We start from the raw sequence: 12,718 nt of genomic DNA, 5'->3' as shown, positions 1-12,718 counted from the left end.
AATCAATACAGTACACACACTTCCAGCTCAATGCAGGTGAAATGTCAAACTATCAATCTGCACAAACTGGGAGACAGGTGAGCAAACTGGAAACGATTTCGAACCATTGAGATTGCTCTTGTTGAACAGATTCCAGATTATGTCATAGCAAAATCCCAAGGTTAGACTATTTGTGAAAGGAATATTTCCATAATCTAACCTGGAAAGAACGTAGGAGTAAGAAAAGGACTATTGTAAAATTCCAGGATCAACAAGGCTGGATTTTAGCAGGTCTAGACAGAATTTCCACAACCCAATTGTGACAGAAGTAAGAGATTATGGCATTTTTTTTTCTTTTAGGTTTGCAAGTTTCCTAAGAGAATAACAAAGCAGAAAGTTTCAATGATGTCAATTACCAAAAGTAAAAGTTGTATTTGAACAAGACATACAGTTCTTCACTCTTATCTTCAGCAGAGCACCGGGTACACAATATGGAATCCTCATGCTTAGAGAATGTTCACACAACTTTTTTCACATTGTAGCAAATTAAAGAATTAGAGATATAAAAAAAAAAAAACTATGTTTCATGAAACACCTCTCAAAAAAAAAAAAAAAAAAAAGAAGAAGAAGAGGGGGGGTGGGTTCAGGATCAACTGAAAAAATGTGGAACTAATATTTTTGAAAAAATTATGGAATTATTAAGGACAGGCCCACAGCTATGGACAGCACAAGAGATGTTTATCCGTAGCTGTCCGCATCAGCATGGATCCATTTATTCGGAACAGGTGATATGTGTGGCATGGATCAAGGTATGTATGGGGCCACAAAAATGAATCCTCCCTCTCTCCCTATCTGTATTTTATTTTCTCTCTTTTCTGAGTGCTAGCACTCCTCCTTGTAAGACCCATGTGATCCCATCAGCAGGAAGCACCTGTGCACACATGGCAAGTACCTCCTATTCTTCTCATTCTACCTGCAGGAGCAATGGTGAGTAGTTAGACCTTGTTCACACTTGTGTTGCTTGGTGGCCACGTTCTCAGACACTGGAGCCTGCTGGGTTTTGGGGGGGCCCTTGGGGTTTGGTCCTGTGACATTGGGGTTTCAGGGCCATTCTATGGCCTCCCTTCCCTGCTTGCGCTCACTTTGCAGGGTTAGCAGTCGCTGACTGTCACAGTGTGGAGTTAGTGTAGGGACTCGTGTGAACCAGGGGACCTGCACGTGGTACATGAGGCAATATGGTTTGATCAAATTATATACCAACATCCTGGTGTTGGTTTTTAAATGTAGCCCAGAGGCATTAGTGTCAGCCATAGGTGTGAGGTGCAACAGCTCCTTCTCCATGTCCGTATCTTAATCTTTCTACATTTGCGGGGCTTTTTTTTTTTTTTTACATTTCCACTATGCGTTTTAGTCTTATTTCGATCTGGACTGTTTGCAAGAGATTTTGTTGAGTTGAGACGTCTTTCCTGGAGAAACTCTTCAATGCTCTGTTGTAAGGTGCCTAATGAGCCTGATAATGAATTAACTCTCACCAAACTATTTAATTCCTATGTCTTACCAGGAATTTACTCTTCATGGGGATGTCAGGCCTGTAACAGTTTTAGGCTATGTTCACACACAGAATTTTTGCTCAGTATTTTGCAATCAAAACCAGGGGTGGATTGAAAATACAGAAAGGCTATGTTCATGCACTGTAGAAACTGAGTGGATGGCCACCATTTGATGGCAAATAACATCTGCTGTTTTAAAATAACAGTAATTATTTGCCATTAAATAGCAGCCATCCACTCAATTTTTACAGAGCGTAAACATAGCCTTTCTTTGTTTTCAATTTGCTCCTGGTTTTGGTTGCAAAATACTAAGCAAATATACTGTGTGGGAACATAGCCTTAAAATATGCAGTCCTAAATCTTAAATGATGGGAAATTGTTTTCTTCACCACCATCTTTATATGTTTCATTAGACTGCCAGATATAAGACATCATATCTTCGGCCAATGCATATTGACAATTCAGCTGTGTATATCACTTTCATCCAATCCTCCACACTCCATAATTCTTCTCTTCAGGCCCTGTTTTCTTCAATTTGGTAGTTAGTGCTGGCTTTCACAAAACGTTGAATCCAGTTTCCATCCACTGATAGATAGATAGATCGATAGATAGATAGATAGATAGATAGAGTTTTTATTTTCTTTTTAGTTAATTAATATGTTCTTATTTCATAATGTTCCCATTTTATATATACTTGCATTAATTTTATGGCCAGCTGACTGAGAACAACCAACATCTTGGATTTCCATCTTGGAGGAGGTTTATAATCCTTCCCTTTTTCAACTGAAATTCTCTTATGGGGCAATGTATTCTATCAATGAATCAAGTTCTCTGCTTGGTAAGGTCGGTAGGGACTTTTATTTTTTTGATTTATATATTATATATATATATATATATATATATATATCAAAAACATAAATATATATATATATATATATATATATATACATTTTTTTTTTTTTTTTTACTTTTATAGGAATGTATTATAGAAATGCAATTTCTAAGGAGATTTCACAATATTTTCCAACACATTCATTAATTTCATTTAATTTCTGCCATTAATTTGAAACTATTTAACCTCATCTGTGTGAGGAATATTTCATGAAGCCATAAAGTTTAGCTAATAATAATTATAATAATAATAATTTTCTATGAAATAAAGGGGTTTACTAAGTGTGTGGATTCCAGGATTTATATCAGGGGTTTGTAGTTTTAGAGGTGAACCTTTCCAATAGTAGATATACTGTTTTGTGCACATATTTACATACAACCTGTTAAAAATACATTGAAAATGTAGCTAAAGGGTTTGGGACCCTAATGTAAAAATCTGTACTAGAACCCTCTAAATACCATGTGATATTTCTAATTCCGGAAGGACATTTATTAAACTTAAATCCAGAGTGTATGTCAGGTGCAGATTCTTGCCTTTTCCATGGGTTTACACAACATTTTTCCAATCAGTTTTTGTTCCGGATGAAAAACGGATGCATGTGTGTGCATCCGTTTTTCCATTGAATTCCATACGAAAAAGGATCAAAACGGTTCAGTACACAAAAACGTAGTCAACTTCATTTTTGTGTCCGTTAAAAAAAAAAATTGATCTTTTTTTTTTTTTATTATGGACTTCCACAGAAAGACGAATCAACTTGGATGCACAGACATGCATCTGTTTTTTCCATCCGTTTTTATCTGTTTTTTGCAAAAACGGATTGCAAAAATGTAGTGTGAACCCAGCCTAAGCAGGTTGTATGTGTGCTTGAAAACATAAAAAAATTAAAACATACCTAATTTATATCCCTGGAGTACCCCTTTAATTGGTCACCTGAAAACGGTTCAAGGGTTCAAACAATACGTGAACGGTTTAAGGCCCTATTACACAAAACAATTATGGGCCGTATTTGTCCGATTACCGGCCGATAATCATTTGGTGAAATAGCTCATGCTGAAAGACAATGGTGAGACGACATTAACGATGTCGGCTGATTGTTGTCATTCAGCATGTTGAATTAAAATAAGGATAGTGACGGTCTGCTGCCCATCACTCCATGTACTAGGCTGCCGATCTTTTGATCGTCCAAGCAGCTCTTCCCGCAGCCCCCCTGTGGTATTGGGAGGTCGGGGGTGTAATAGGGCCCTAACTTAGTCATAGGGCTTTTGCACAGGCCAGTGACAGGCCTTTGGACTCTGCATGGTGGTATATGTAGATACTATGTGGAACTGGTGCCTGTGCTGTATACCACCTTCAGAATGCATCATATTCTCCTCTAGAAATAAACCTGGAGGTACAGTATAGGCCTGTATTATAGTAGTTTAAGAGGGGAAATAAATGAAGTAAGAGTTTGTTGTCAGCAACTTAGAACAAAAAGGAGGCTATACGTACATCCATTTACAGAGCGGTAGACCTTTTTACCAAAGTAATTAAGGTCCAGATGTTGCACATACATCAAGTAGAGTTATTGCTTACTTCAAGATTCTAAAATTTCCAGATTACCAGGAAATAATTTATGTATATGACAAGCTAGTCGTAGGATATCAGTTCTAAATATGCCAGAAACCATTTGCTCCAATCCATTATTTCCTGTGTTTCCCATACAGGAGTTATAATTTATGTATAGAATAATAGAATTAATTATTAATTGTGATTTTTAACTCTATAACTTGTAGTTTCTCCATATTTAAGGTTATTTTAGTGTATGGTTAAAAAAATTTCCCCATGCAAAAAAAAAAACAAAAAAAAAACCTCAAAATGAAAATCACCGAGGCTTGCATTTATTTTTATATATATATATATATATTTTTTTTTAGAATTAGTACACTGATCAAAGAGGCATAAGAGCTGGCATTTCCTTCATGAAATAATTTTGTACAGGTATAAAAGAAAACACAAAATGTGCAGCGTACAGCAAACCACATGCAAATGTGCGATCTCTGTACGAGCACAGCAGACGGCTTTTCTTCAGATTATATCAACAGATAAAATAAGAATTAACAATCCGTCTTAAAAGAAAATAATATTTCAAGTTAATCATTTCTCGATGAAAAGACAGATACGCCTTCTAGAGAAATGGTTATGTCTTGAGAAATGGCACAAAATAGCTTCTGGTTTCTGTATTGGCCTTTTTAAAATATAAAAAAAGAAAAAAAATATACATATATTTTTTTTTAAACATAATGGATCTTTGTTGTTTCCAGTATCACTCGCTTGACAATCATTTCACCAAGCTCCTTCAAGTACATGCAATTTTGGCCAGACAAGTGTTCAAGTTCAATGGACTGAAGAAGACCACCATGTGAATTTTGGATACCCATGCTAAGGTCAAATATTTTAAAGCCCCCAGGGCTGAAGGATTGTGTAACATGGAAACCAAAAGAAGGAAAGAGCAAGGACGGGAGAGATAGCAAAGGAGGGTCGGAACAAGATGCAGTAAAAATGATAAGAGCAACAGCTTCCAAAGGAGAAGAATAAGACAAGGGCCTTTTTTTTTTTTTAGATAGCTAGAAACAATGTGTAGTTGTAAACCAAGATCAAAGAGCTCCATAGATATCATAATTGTTTGTTAGACTTTCCAACAACCTAGTTAGTAATGGGAGGGAGGCCTGGAAAACATGCATACAGCCATGTTTTTCTGGAAGTCCTAGGGTGGCATCCAACTTCTCAAAAAACAGGGAATCAAATGCCATGTGTTCAGGTTTAGAAAAGTCTGCTCAGCACTACTACTTAGTAGTTTGCTGTGTCTTTGTTAGCATGGATTGAATGGACCACATGGACTTCTTCTATATTTTGGGATTGTTTTTTTGTTTTTAAGAAATTAAGAAGTTCTTCGAGAGACTACATTTTTGATCATTCGTATATGATCCTACTGCAGCTTAGGTTAATGTTGTTGTTTTGTCATTGACTCATCATATTTTTTTATTACAGTGACCTTCTTGCCTCAAACAAGCTGGCTGCAGCATTTTGGCATTGCTATTAATTAATAATATATTTTTTTTTTAACTTAAGGGGTACCGGTCATAAAAAAAATAAAAACTTTTGAAATGTCTCTGATATAGCAAAAGTGTTTATCGGTCAGGGTCTGAGTGTTCTCCCTACCCTATATCTGAGACCTAGACATGCATTGGAAGTCTGTCTAGATAATGTGAACAAGTTCATACTTCTCCCCGCTTGTTCTCCTGATCGATCATGGTTTGAGCCCTCAGACCCTGACCTATCACAACTTTTGATATGTCTCTCTTACTGATCAAAACTTTTTTTTAATGATGGCGCCCATTTAGCTCCTCTGGGGGCAGGAAAGTTGTACCTTCACCACAGCTACACACTTTACAGAGCCATGGCTTCCTTCTCTATGTGCATATTCTATCTAGTAGGTGTTTTTGGATAAAAAGGAGAAAAGAGAAAAAAAAATATAAAGCTTTGTTCCTACCTGTAGTGTCTCGAAAGGTCTTCTTCACTCACGGTGATAAAGTCACATTTGGTACATGAGTGTTCTTTGCTTTCCTTGACGGTCATCTGCCCATCAGTCGCTTGCTGGTGATTCAGTTCCTGCTTGACCTCAGATGCCTGGCCTTCATGAGCATTCTCATAATGAAGCAGGAGCACATCTACATCAGGAGAGGAGAATGGGCATTGATCACACTGATGTTTAACTCGAGGGCTACCTGTTACCCCAGCAGTCAAGTGCAACAGCAAGAGAGCACAGTGAGAACAATTACTTTTTTTGCAAGCAAACGGGTAAGAAATTTCTCCATGGTGCTTTTCAGGGCTGCAGAGGCCTCTGGGACAAAAAGGGCAATGCTTAATAGTGCACTTGTGAATATTGTGGTGCTGTTGGTAATGGCGCAGGAGAGGCCCAACCAAGATTACTTCTGGGCTATGGCTTTTAGAGTACCTAAAGTCACAGAACTGACAATTGTAGCTCGTAACTATTAAATCCTCAGTTGGTTTAATGGAGAGGTCTTTCTTTTTAGCCAATCCTTTCTCTAGTTTTGCTGTAAGCTGTTCATCAGTATTTTTGGCAATTTTATTTTGATTAATAACTGTTCCCCTGTAGGCCTTTTCAATAGGATCAGAATTAGGACTTTCTGACATCCCTCCCCCATGCTGTTTGCTGTGATGTTCTAAAAGTTTGACACTGCTGGAGGATTCACAGCTGAAACTACAGAACTTGCACCAGTAGTAGTTGGTGTCATCTGCACCATTCTGCCTGGAGGAATCTACCGGCTTAATTGGCATTGAATATCCAACTGGCATATCATCTGCTGCTTTAATAGTGGTTTTGTCTTGCCACTTTCCCAAATCTCCAGGCTCACAAGAACGTGGAATAGGGCTGGATTTATTGGTGCTTTTCTCTGATGGTTTACCAGAATCAGAGGACACTTTCATTTTGTTAGGGTGCGCCTTTAGAAAGTGCTGCTCCAGCTCCGTTGACGAGTTGCCCATGTACGTGAAGTTGCAGAACTTGCAGCGGAAGTACTTCGTATTTCCTTGGCAGTCTGGAGTTTTGCGCCCAATGCCGATGAAGGTCCCACCAAATGTCACCTGCGGAAGAAGAGAAGATTCGGTCAAGGATCAATACAAGGATATAAAAAAACATATGTTGGCTTAAAGCATTATGGCTTGCAACACAGTTCCAGGTTCACACTTCCATGGAGTATAAAAGTACTCTACTCTAAAAACTCATTGAAAGGTCAGCTAGCTTTGTATATATCTAGCTTTGTATATATCTATGTAAAATGAGGCTCCCTAAGGAATATTGACAGATGAATATCATTGTAATTTCTGGACCATGTTGCAGAAGATGAGTAACGTAGATATGAGGCAGGAGGGCAGACATATATACATGAAAGAAGGCTGTTAAAGGGCTGGATATTGCAACGGCCTGCTCCATAGCAAGGTCTATACTCCTATGATCTTGGAAAGGGTATACAACAAATGAAGGACCTACCCATCATCCATCCCCCTTCCCTTCACCCACCCCCTCCTTGGTTAAACTTGGTTGAACCATACTAACTACGTAAGGACAATCTGCAGGAAAAGCAAATTAAATCACTTGTACAGTATATACACCTCAGGGATGGGCATCCTATATGCACCTTTACAGTAACACAAAGGATCATGGCCACCCTAACAGTATATTTTCCAAGACTTAAATTGACAAAATCCCATTATGTAAAGGAAACCTGTTAAAATAGGTGTATGCAGTCGCGGAGGAGATGAAGCCACATGCCGTCACCATGACCACACCGCACCCCAGCCAGGCTTGATAGACATCTTTAAGTGCAGGTATCATCATAAGAGGCCCAGCTAAATCTCTGCTTTCAAGGTAATCAATCAAACCTTGCTAGAGGGTGCAAACATCGAGACTGCGAGTGGTAGCATCTCCTCTTCCGTGACCGTACATCCATAACTTACCCAGAACGTGAGACACGATAGATGTAGCATCAGCTGAGACATACAAATATATACCTGTACATATTTCAATGCATCTGTAAGGTACTGGGGGCAGTTAGGGGTGAAATGGAAATGGTGTCGGGTGCCTGCTGATCAGCACTTCTTGCTCTATGTTTGACATACAGGAACTGCCGACAAAACCAATCAGTAGCCACAGCGGTGACCCACATTTCCTATGTGTTGAGATGTGAGGAAGCACTGACTGGCAAGGACCAGAAGGCAGGTGACTATTCTTTACTGGGGTATTTCCATCTAAAGATGTTGCTCTCTTGGTGGCTAGGGGATAACAAGCTCATGGGTTGAGGTCTGACTGCTGGGCCCCCACCGATCCAGAGCTGAAATGTTTGGTAGCTCTATAGAAAATCAATGTAGTGCTGGCTGCATCATTCATTCCAGGGTCAACTTTTGCCCTGTTCTTGGGATTAGTGTTGGTCCCAGCGATCAAGCCTCCGATCAACTTGTTATTGTCAACTCTCCCTTTTGGATAGGGGATAACATCTTGAGATTGTAATGCCTCTAAGGGTATGGGCACACTGAGTAATTTTGACAGAAACTCCGTTGCGGAATTCTCAGCTCCCGCCCGCTCGTGGACCACAGCGGGCGCGTCTCCGCCCGTGTCATAGACTCCATTCTATCCACGGGCGGATTCTTTTATCCGTCCAAAGAATGATCAAGTTCATTCTTTGGACGGAGGGCGGAATCCACCCGTACATAGAATGGAGTCTATGACACGGGTGGAGACATGGGCGCCCGCTGTAGTCAGCGAGCAGGCGCGAGCTGAAAGTTCTGCGACGAAGTTTCCGTCAAAATTACTCAGTGTGCCCATACCCAAATATTTGATTTGTAAACCATCTTGAACAAATCCAGTTTGTGGGACTGTTGTGACAGAAACGGGGCTGTTGGCAAGTGTGTAAAAGTACGGTAGGTTTCTAATGTCTAGAAGAGAGATTGCACGTAAGAAATGACACGTCAGAATTTTATTGCAGTTGCTCATGGATTGTTAAAAAAAATTGGAGAGCAAGGGGGCCCATATACTGTTCTTGCTCGGATAGCATAAACCAAATTGTAACAATTAATCATGGCTTATTAAATATATGTAGACGGCATATGATTTTATATTACCACCGAGTCTTGTATGTTTGGATTCTTACAAGTCTTGTAAAGTTACCAACACTTTAATTAAGATAGTCTGAAGCTTGTGGCTGTCCGTGTCTCATTTAGCTGTCACATTCATGTAAACTTTGCTTGAAAGAAGCAGGCCAGGTATCTCACGACTTCCTTCTAAAAGTGATTTATTATACCCTGGATAACCCTTATTTAACACTCCTTTCTCCACCTGACTGTCATACTTCAGACAATCCTCAGTTCACGTGTCCAATGCTTCAAAAATATATCAGGAACAGGACAGAGCCGACATAACATCTCATAAAATTCATCCGCTTGGCAAATTATACTCTTTATTTCCGAAGATGGTGGCACCCAATTATTACATCAATACACTTATTCGGGGAAGGTGGCATTCATAATCCCATTTGCCTGTGATTCAGGTGACAATGCCCTTGTGAAGTTTTTGACTGCCGTAGTGACAATCACTCAAACTGAAAGATGATGAAAAGAGCAATTCACATGTTACACAGATCAAAAGCACAATCTGTACTTGCAAAAGATTGTTACCTCTCCATTTCTCGGCAAACTAAACCTAAACACTCTGTAAAGTGTGCAATAAAACGAAGGCTCAGATGGTTTGACTGTACCAAAGGTACATTCATCGTTCGCAAGTGCTTTTCAAAAGGATCGTGTGGTAACATAATTACGGTAATATAAGTGTATCAAAAATGGCTTTTTGTGCTAATTCAAAAACTAAAGGTCCTGACTCATAGAACTTCTCTTATTCTTAACTACTTCTCTTCTTCAAAACTGGGAGGAGAACATTGCCAGATGAGATCTGACGTGTTCATGGTAAAACTACAGGTGCACCATTCCGTCAATATGCCCGTCTTCATACATGACCAGAATGGACTTGGAAAATTAGACATCAAGAGAAGTGTTGAGCAAACCTGTCAAAATGTTTAGGTTCTGCAATGTTATCCGAACCTTGTTTGATTCCCCATGGCTGCAGAAGTTGGAAGTCCTGGAAAAAAAGAATACAGCCATAGGCTATGTGCACACACTGGAAGAGACCGGCCATTCCGTGACCCGTTCGGGTCACGGTAAGGCCGGTCTCTGAAAAGATCATCCAGGTCGGTACCGCAGTAACGTCCGGATGATCTTCAGCGCCGTAAAGTTCTGATGCTGGCGCATCAATGCGCACCCGCATCAGAACTCTCCACTGCACACATTGGAGCAGGCGGCCGTAGCCGCTCGCTCCACAGTGTGCACTGACAGGGGTTTCTAAGGCCGCTATTCAATGAATAGCGGCCCCAGAAAACTGACATGTCAGTTTTTTACAGTGCCGCTAAGGATACCAGCCGGAGTGAAACACCGCTTCGCTGGAGATAACATTTCCGGTCAAACATAAAGAAATTATGACTCAACAAAAAAGATGTAACTTCTACAACAAATCCATTAAGTTCATTAGTATATTGGCCATATTTGTGAAGATGAAATTCAAGAGCATTTAATGCTACTGACCACGGAATCGACATGTATAGTGACGTGATGTCACATTACCTCAGTGACCAAGAGTGCGCATGCGCTCGAAATGCGTCTGATATCTGTGGGGTCCCTGCACTATGGTGTTTTACTTGTTACTACCTACAATTGGAAAATAAAGGCATTTTTTCTCGGAATGTGCTGGATCACTGGTCTCTTTTGGATGCTCTAGTGCACACCAGCCAGGTGTGGATCCGTGACACTGAGGATTGCCATCATTCAGTGAGCTGATACTTCTTTACCCAACTGAAGAGGCCCTGTTGGTGAATGTAGACTTAAGACGTGTGTGTGTGTAAAGTCAGATGTACCCTTTGACCTTGGTGGGACTGGCTGAATGTCTAATGTGTGTGTAAGGATTAGATATGTTGGCTTTCAACTGCCAGACATTTTTATTTTTTGGGAAAAAAGCCACTGCCAGCGCTGTTGCATACCAGCCAAGGCTGGGTTCCCATTGTGTTTTTGCAGTTGGTATTTTTCACCTGTTTTATGCAAAAAAAAAAAAAAAAAAAGGATGTATTTGTGTGCATCCGTTCTGATTTATTTTTCCATTGACTTCCATTCTAAAAAAGGATCAAAACACATCCGATTTCTTTAGCGTACACAAAAACATCGTCAACCACATTTTTTGGGTATGCTAAAAAAAGGGTGCATTTTGATCAGATTTTTTTTTTATCTTTTTTATTTTTTCTTATTAAAGTCAACGGGAAAAATGATCAAAATGGATGCACATAAATCAGGTTTTCATCCATTTTTGCTTAAAACGGATGAAAAAAAAAAAAAAAAGGGGACTGCAAAAACACAGTGTGATCCCAGCCTAGGGCTATGTTAAAATCTGTCCAAAAAAAAACAAAAAAAAAAACATTGCAACATTACAATTTTTTTTACTGGTTTATGAAGCCAATAAGATCGATCCGGATTCATCTGTGTACATCATGCAGCGGATTCACCTGCTCCATTTTTGTTCAGTTCTTTTGGATGGAGCAGATGAATGACGTAACAATGAATCTTTTAAAATCTTGGTGAATGCAACATTTTCTCCATTTCCCTCATTCTGCACAGATAAATTCTCAATAAGGCTGGGTTCACACTGCGTTTTTGCAATCAGTTTTTTTTTATCCGTTTTTTTTTACAAAAAAACAGATGAAAAACTGATGAAAAAAACTGATGCATTTGTGTGCATCCGTTTTGATCTGTTTTTCCATTGACTTCCATTGTAAAAAAAACGGATCAAAACGTATTAGTTTTTTTAACGGACACAAAAATAGTGTCAGCTACGTTTTTGTGTCCGTCAAAAAAACGGATCAGTTTTGATCCGTTTTTTTTACAATGGAAGTCAATGGAAAAACGGATCAAAACGGATGCACACAAATGCATCAGTTTTTTGCAAAAAACAGATGAAAAAAAACCGATTGCAAGAACGCAGTGTGAACCCAGCCTAAGGTCAATGGTAAATGTAGCTATCATTTTATCATCTCTACTCAGAAAAAAAATTAAAACATTTTCGTATTAGCCAGAGAGTCTCCTTCAAAAGGAAGAATCTCTGAAACAAATGACACTTCAAGCAATATCAGCACCAAAACCAGGAAATATAATACGCATAATGAGCCAGTCATGTTCCCCCGAGTCCATTTGATGTCATCCATCCATAGGCCACTGTCTAGGATGATCCCCGCTTACAAATAATTAACACATCAAATGGAAAATCTAACCAAGTCAAAACTATATAATAACTTTAATATTTTCTTATACGAAATGCCAATTCCTAGACCATACGCTCTATTGGATAAGTCAGCAGACACATACAGTACATCCCATAAAATATTTTATAACTTTTCCATATCCAGAGGCTTAGACGACAGAAACGTTCCCACAATAGCCGCTTCCAACTAGAGAAAAAAAAATAAATAAGGAAAATGCATAGACATTACAGCAGAAAGACGCCAAGGCTTTATCCCCACCTTAAAAAACAGTAAGACGATAAATAGTTTAATTATTCTCGTGATTTAGAGGCAGCAATGACAGCAACGAGAAGAAAAAAAAAAAAGGGATTCCAAGGCCTGTTGTTAATATAAAGGTTGCCATAGCAGGC

At 39.1% G+C, this 12,718-nt stretch overlaps 1 protein-coding gene across 6 annotated transcripts in view; it reads right to left on the bottom strand.

Annotated features, from left to right (window-relative positions):
• TRPS1 (transcriptional repressor GATA binding 1) overlaps positions 1-12,718 on the bottom strand; it is a 267,310-nt gene that overhangs the window by 135,225 nt on the left and 119,367 nt on the right. For 5 of the 6 annotated variants that reach the window (XM_069957171.1, XM_069957174.1, XM_069957173.1 and 2 more), the window contains one exon: positions 5,951-7,065. In XM_069957171.1, the coding sequence (XP_069813272.1) occupies positions 5,951-7,065 (1,115 nt within the window). The remainder of the gene's footprint in view (positions 1-5,950; positions 7,066-12,718) is intronic. The other variant, XM_069957176.1, reaches the window with a different exon arrangement.

This window comes from Dendropsophus ebraccatus, chromosome 2 (assembly GCF_027789765.1).
Source record: "Dendropsophus ebraccatus isolate aDenEbr1 chromosome 2, aDenEbr1.pat, whole genome shotgun sequence".
Classification (NCBI taxonomy): domain Eukaryota; kingdom Metazoa; phylum Chordata; class Amphibia; order Anura; family Hylidae; genus Dendropsophus; species Dendropsophus ebraccatus.
The sequence above is the reverse complement of the archived record's forward strand: the minus strand, read 5'-3'. Positions and strand labels throughout refer to the sequence as shown.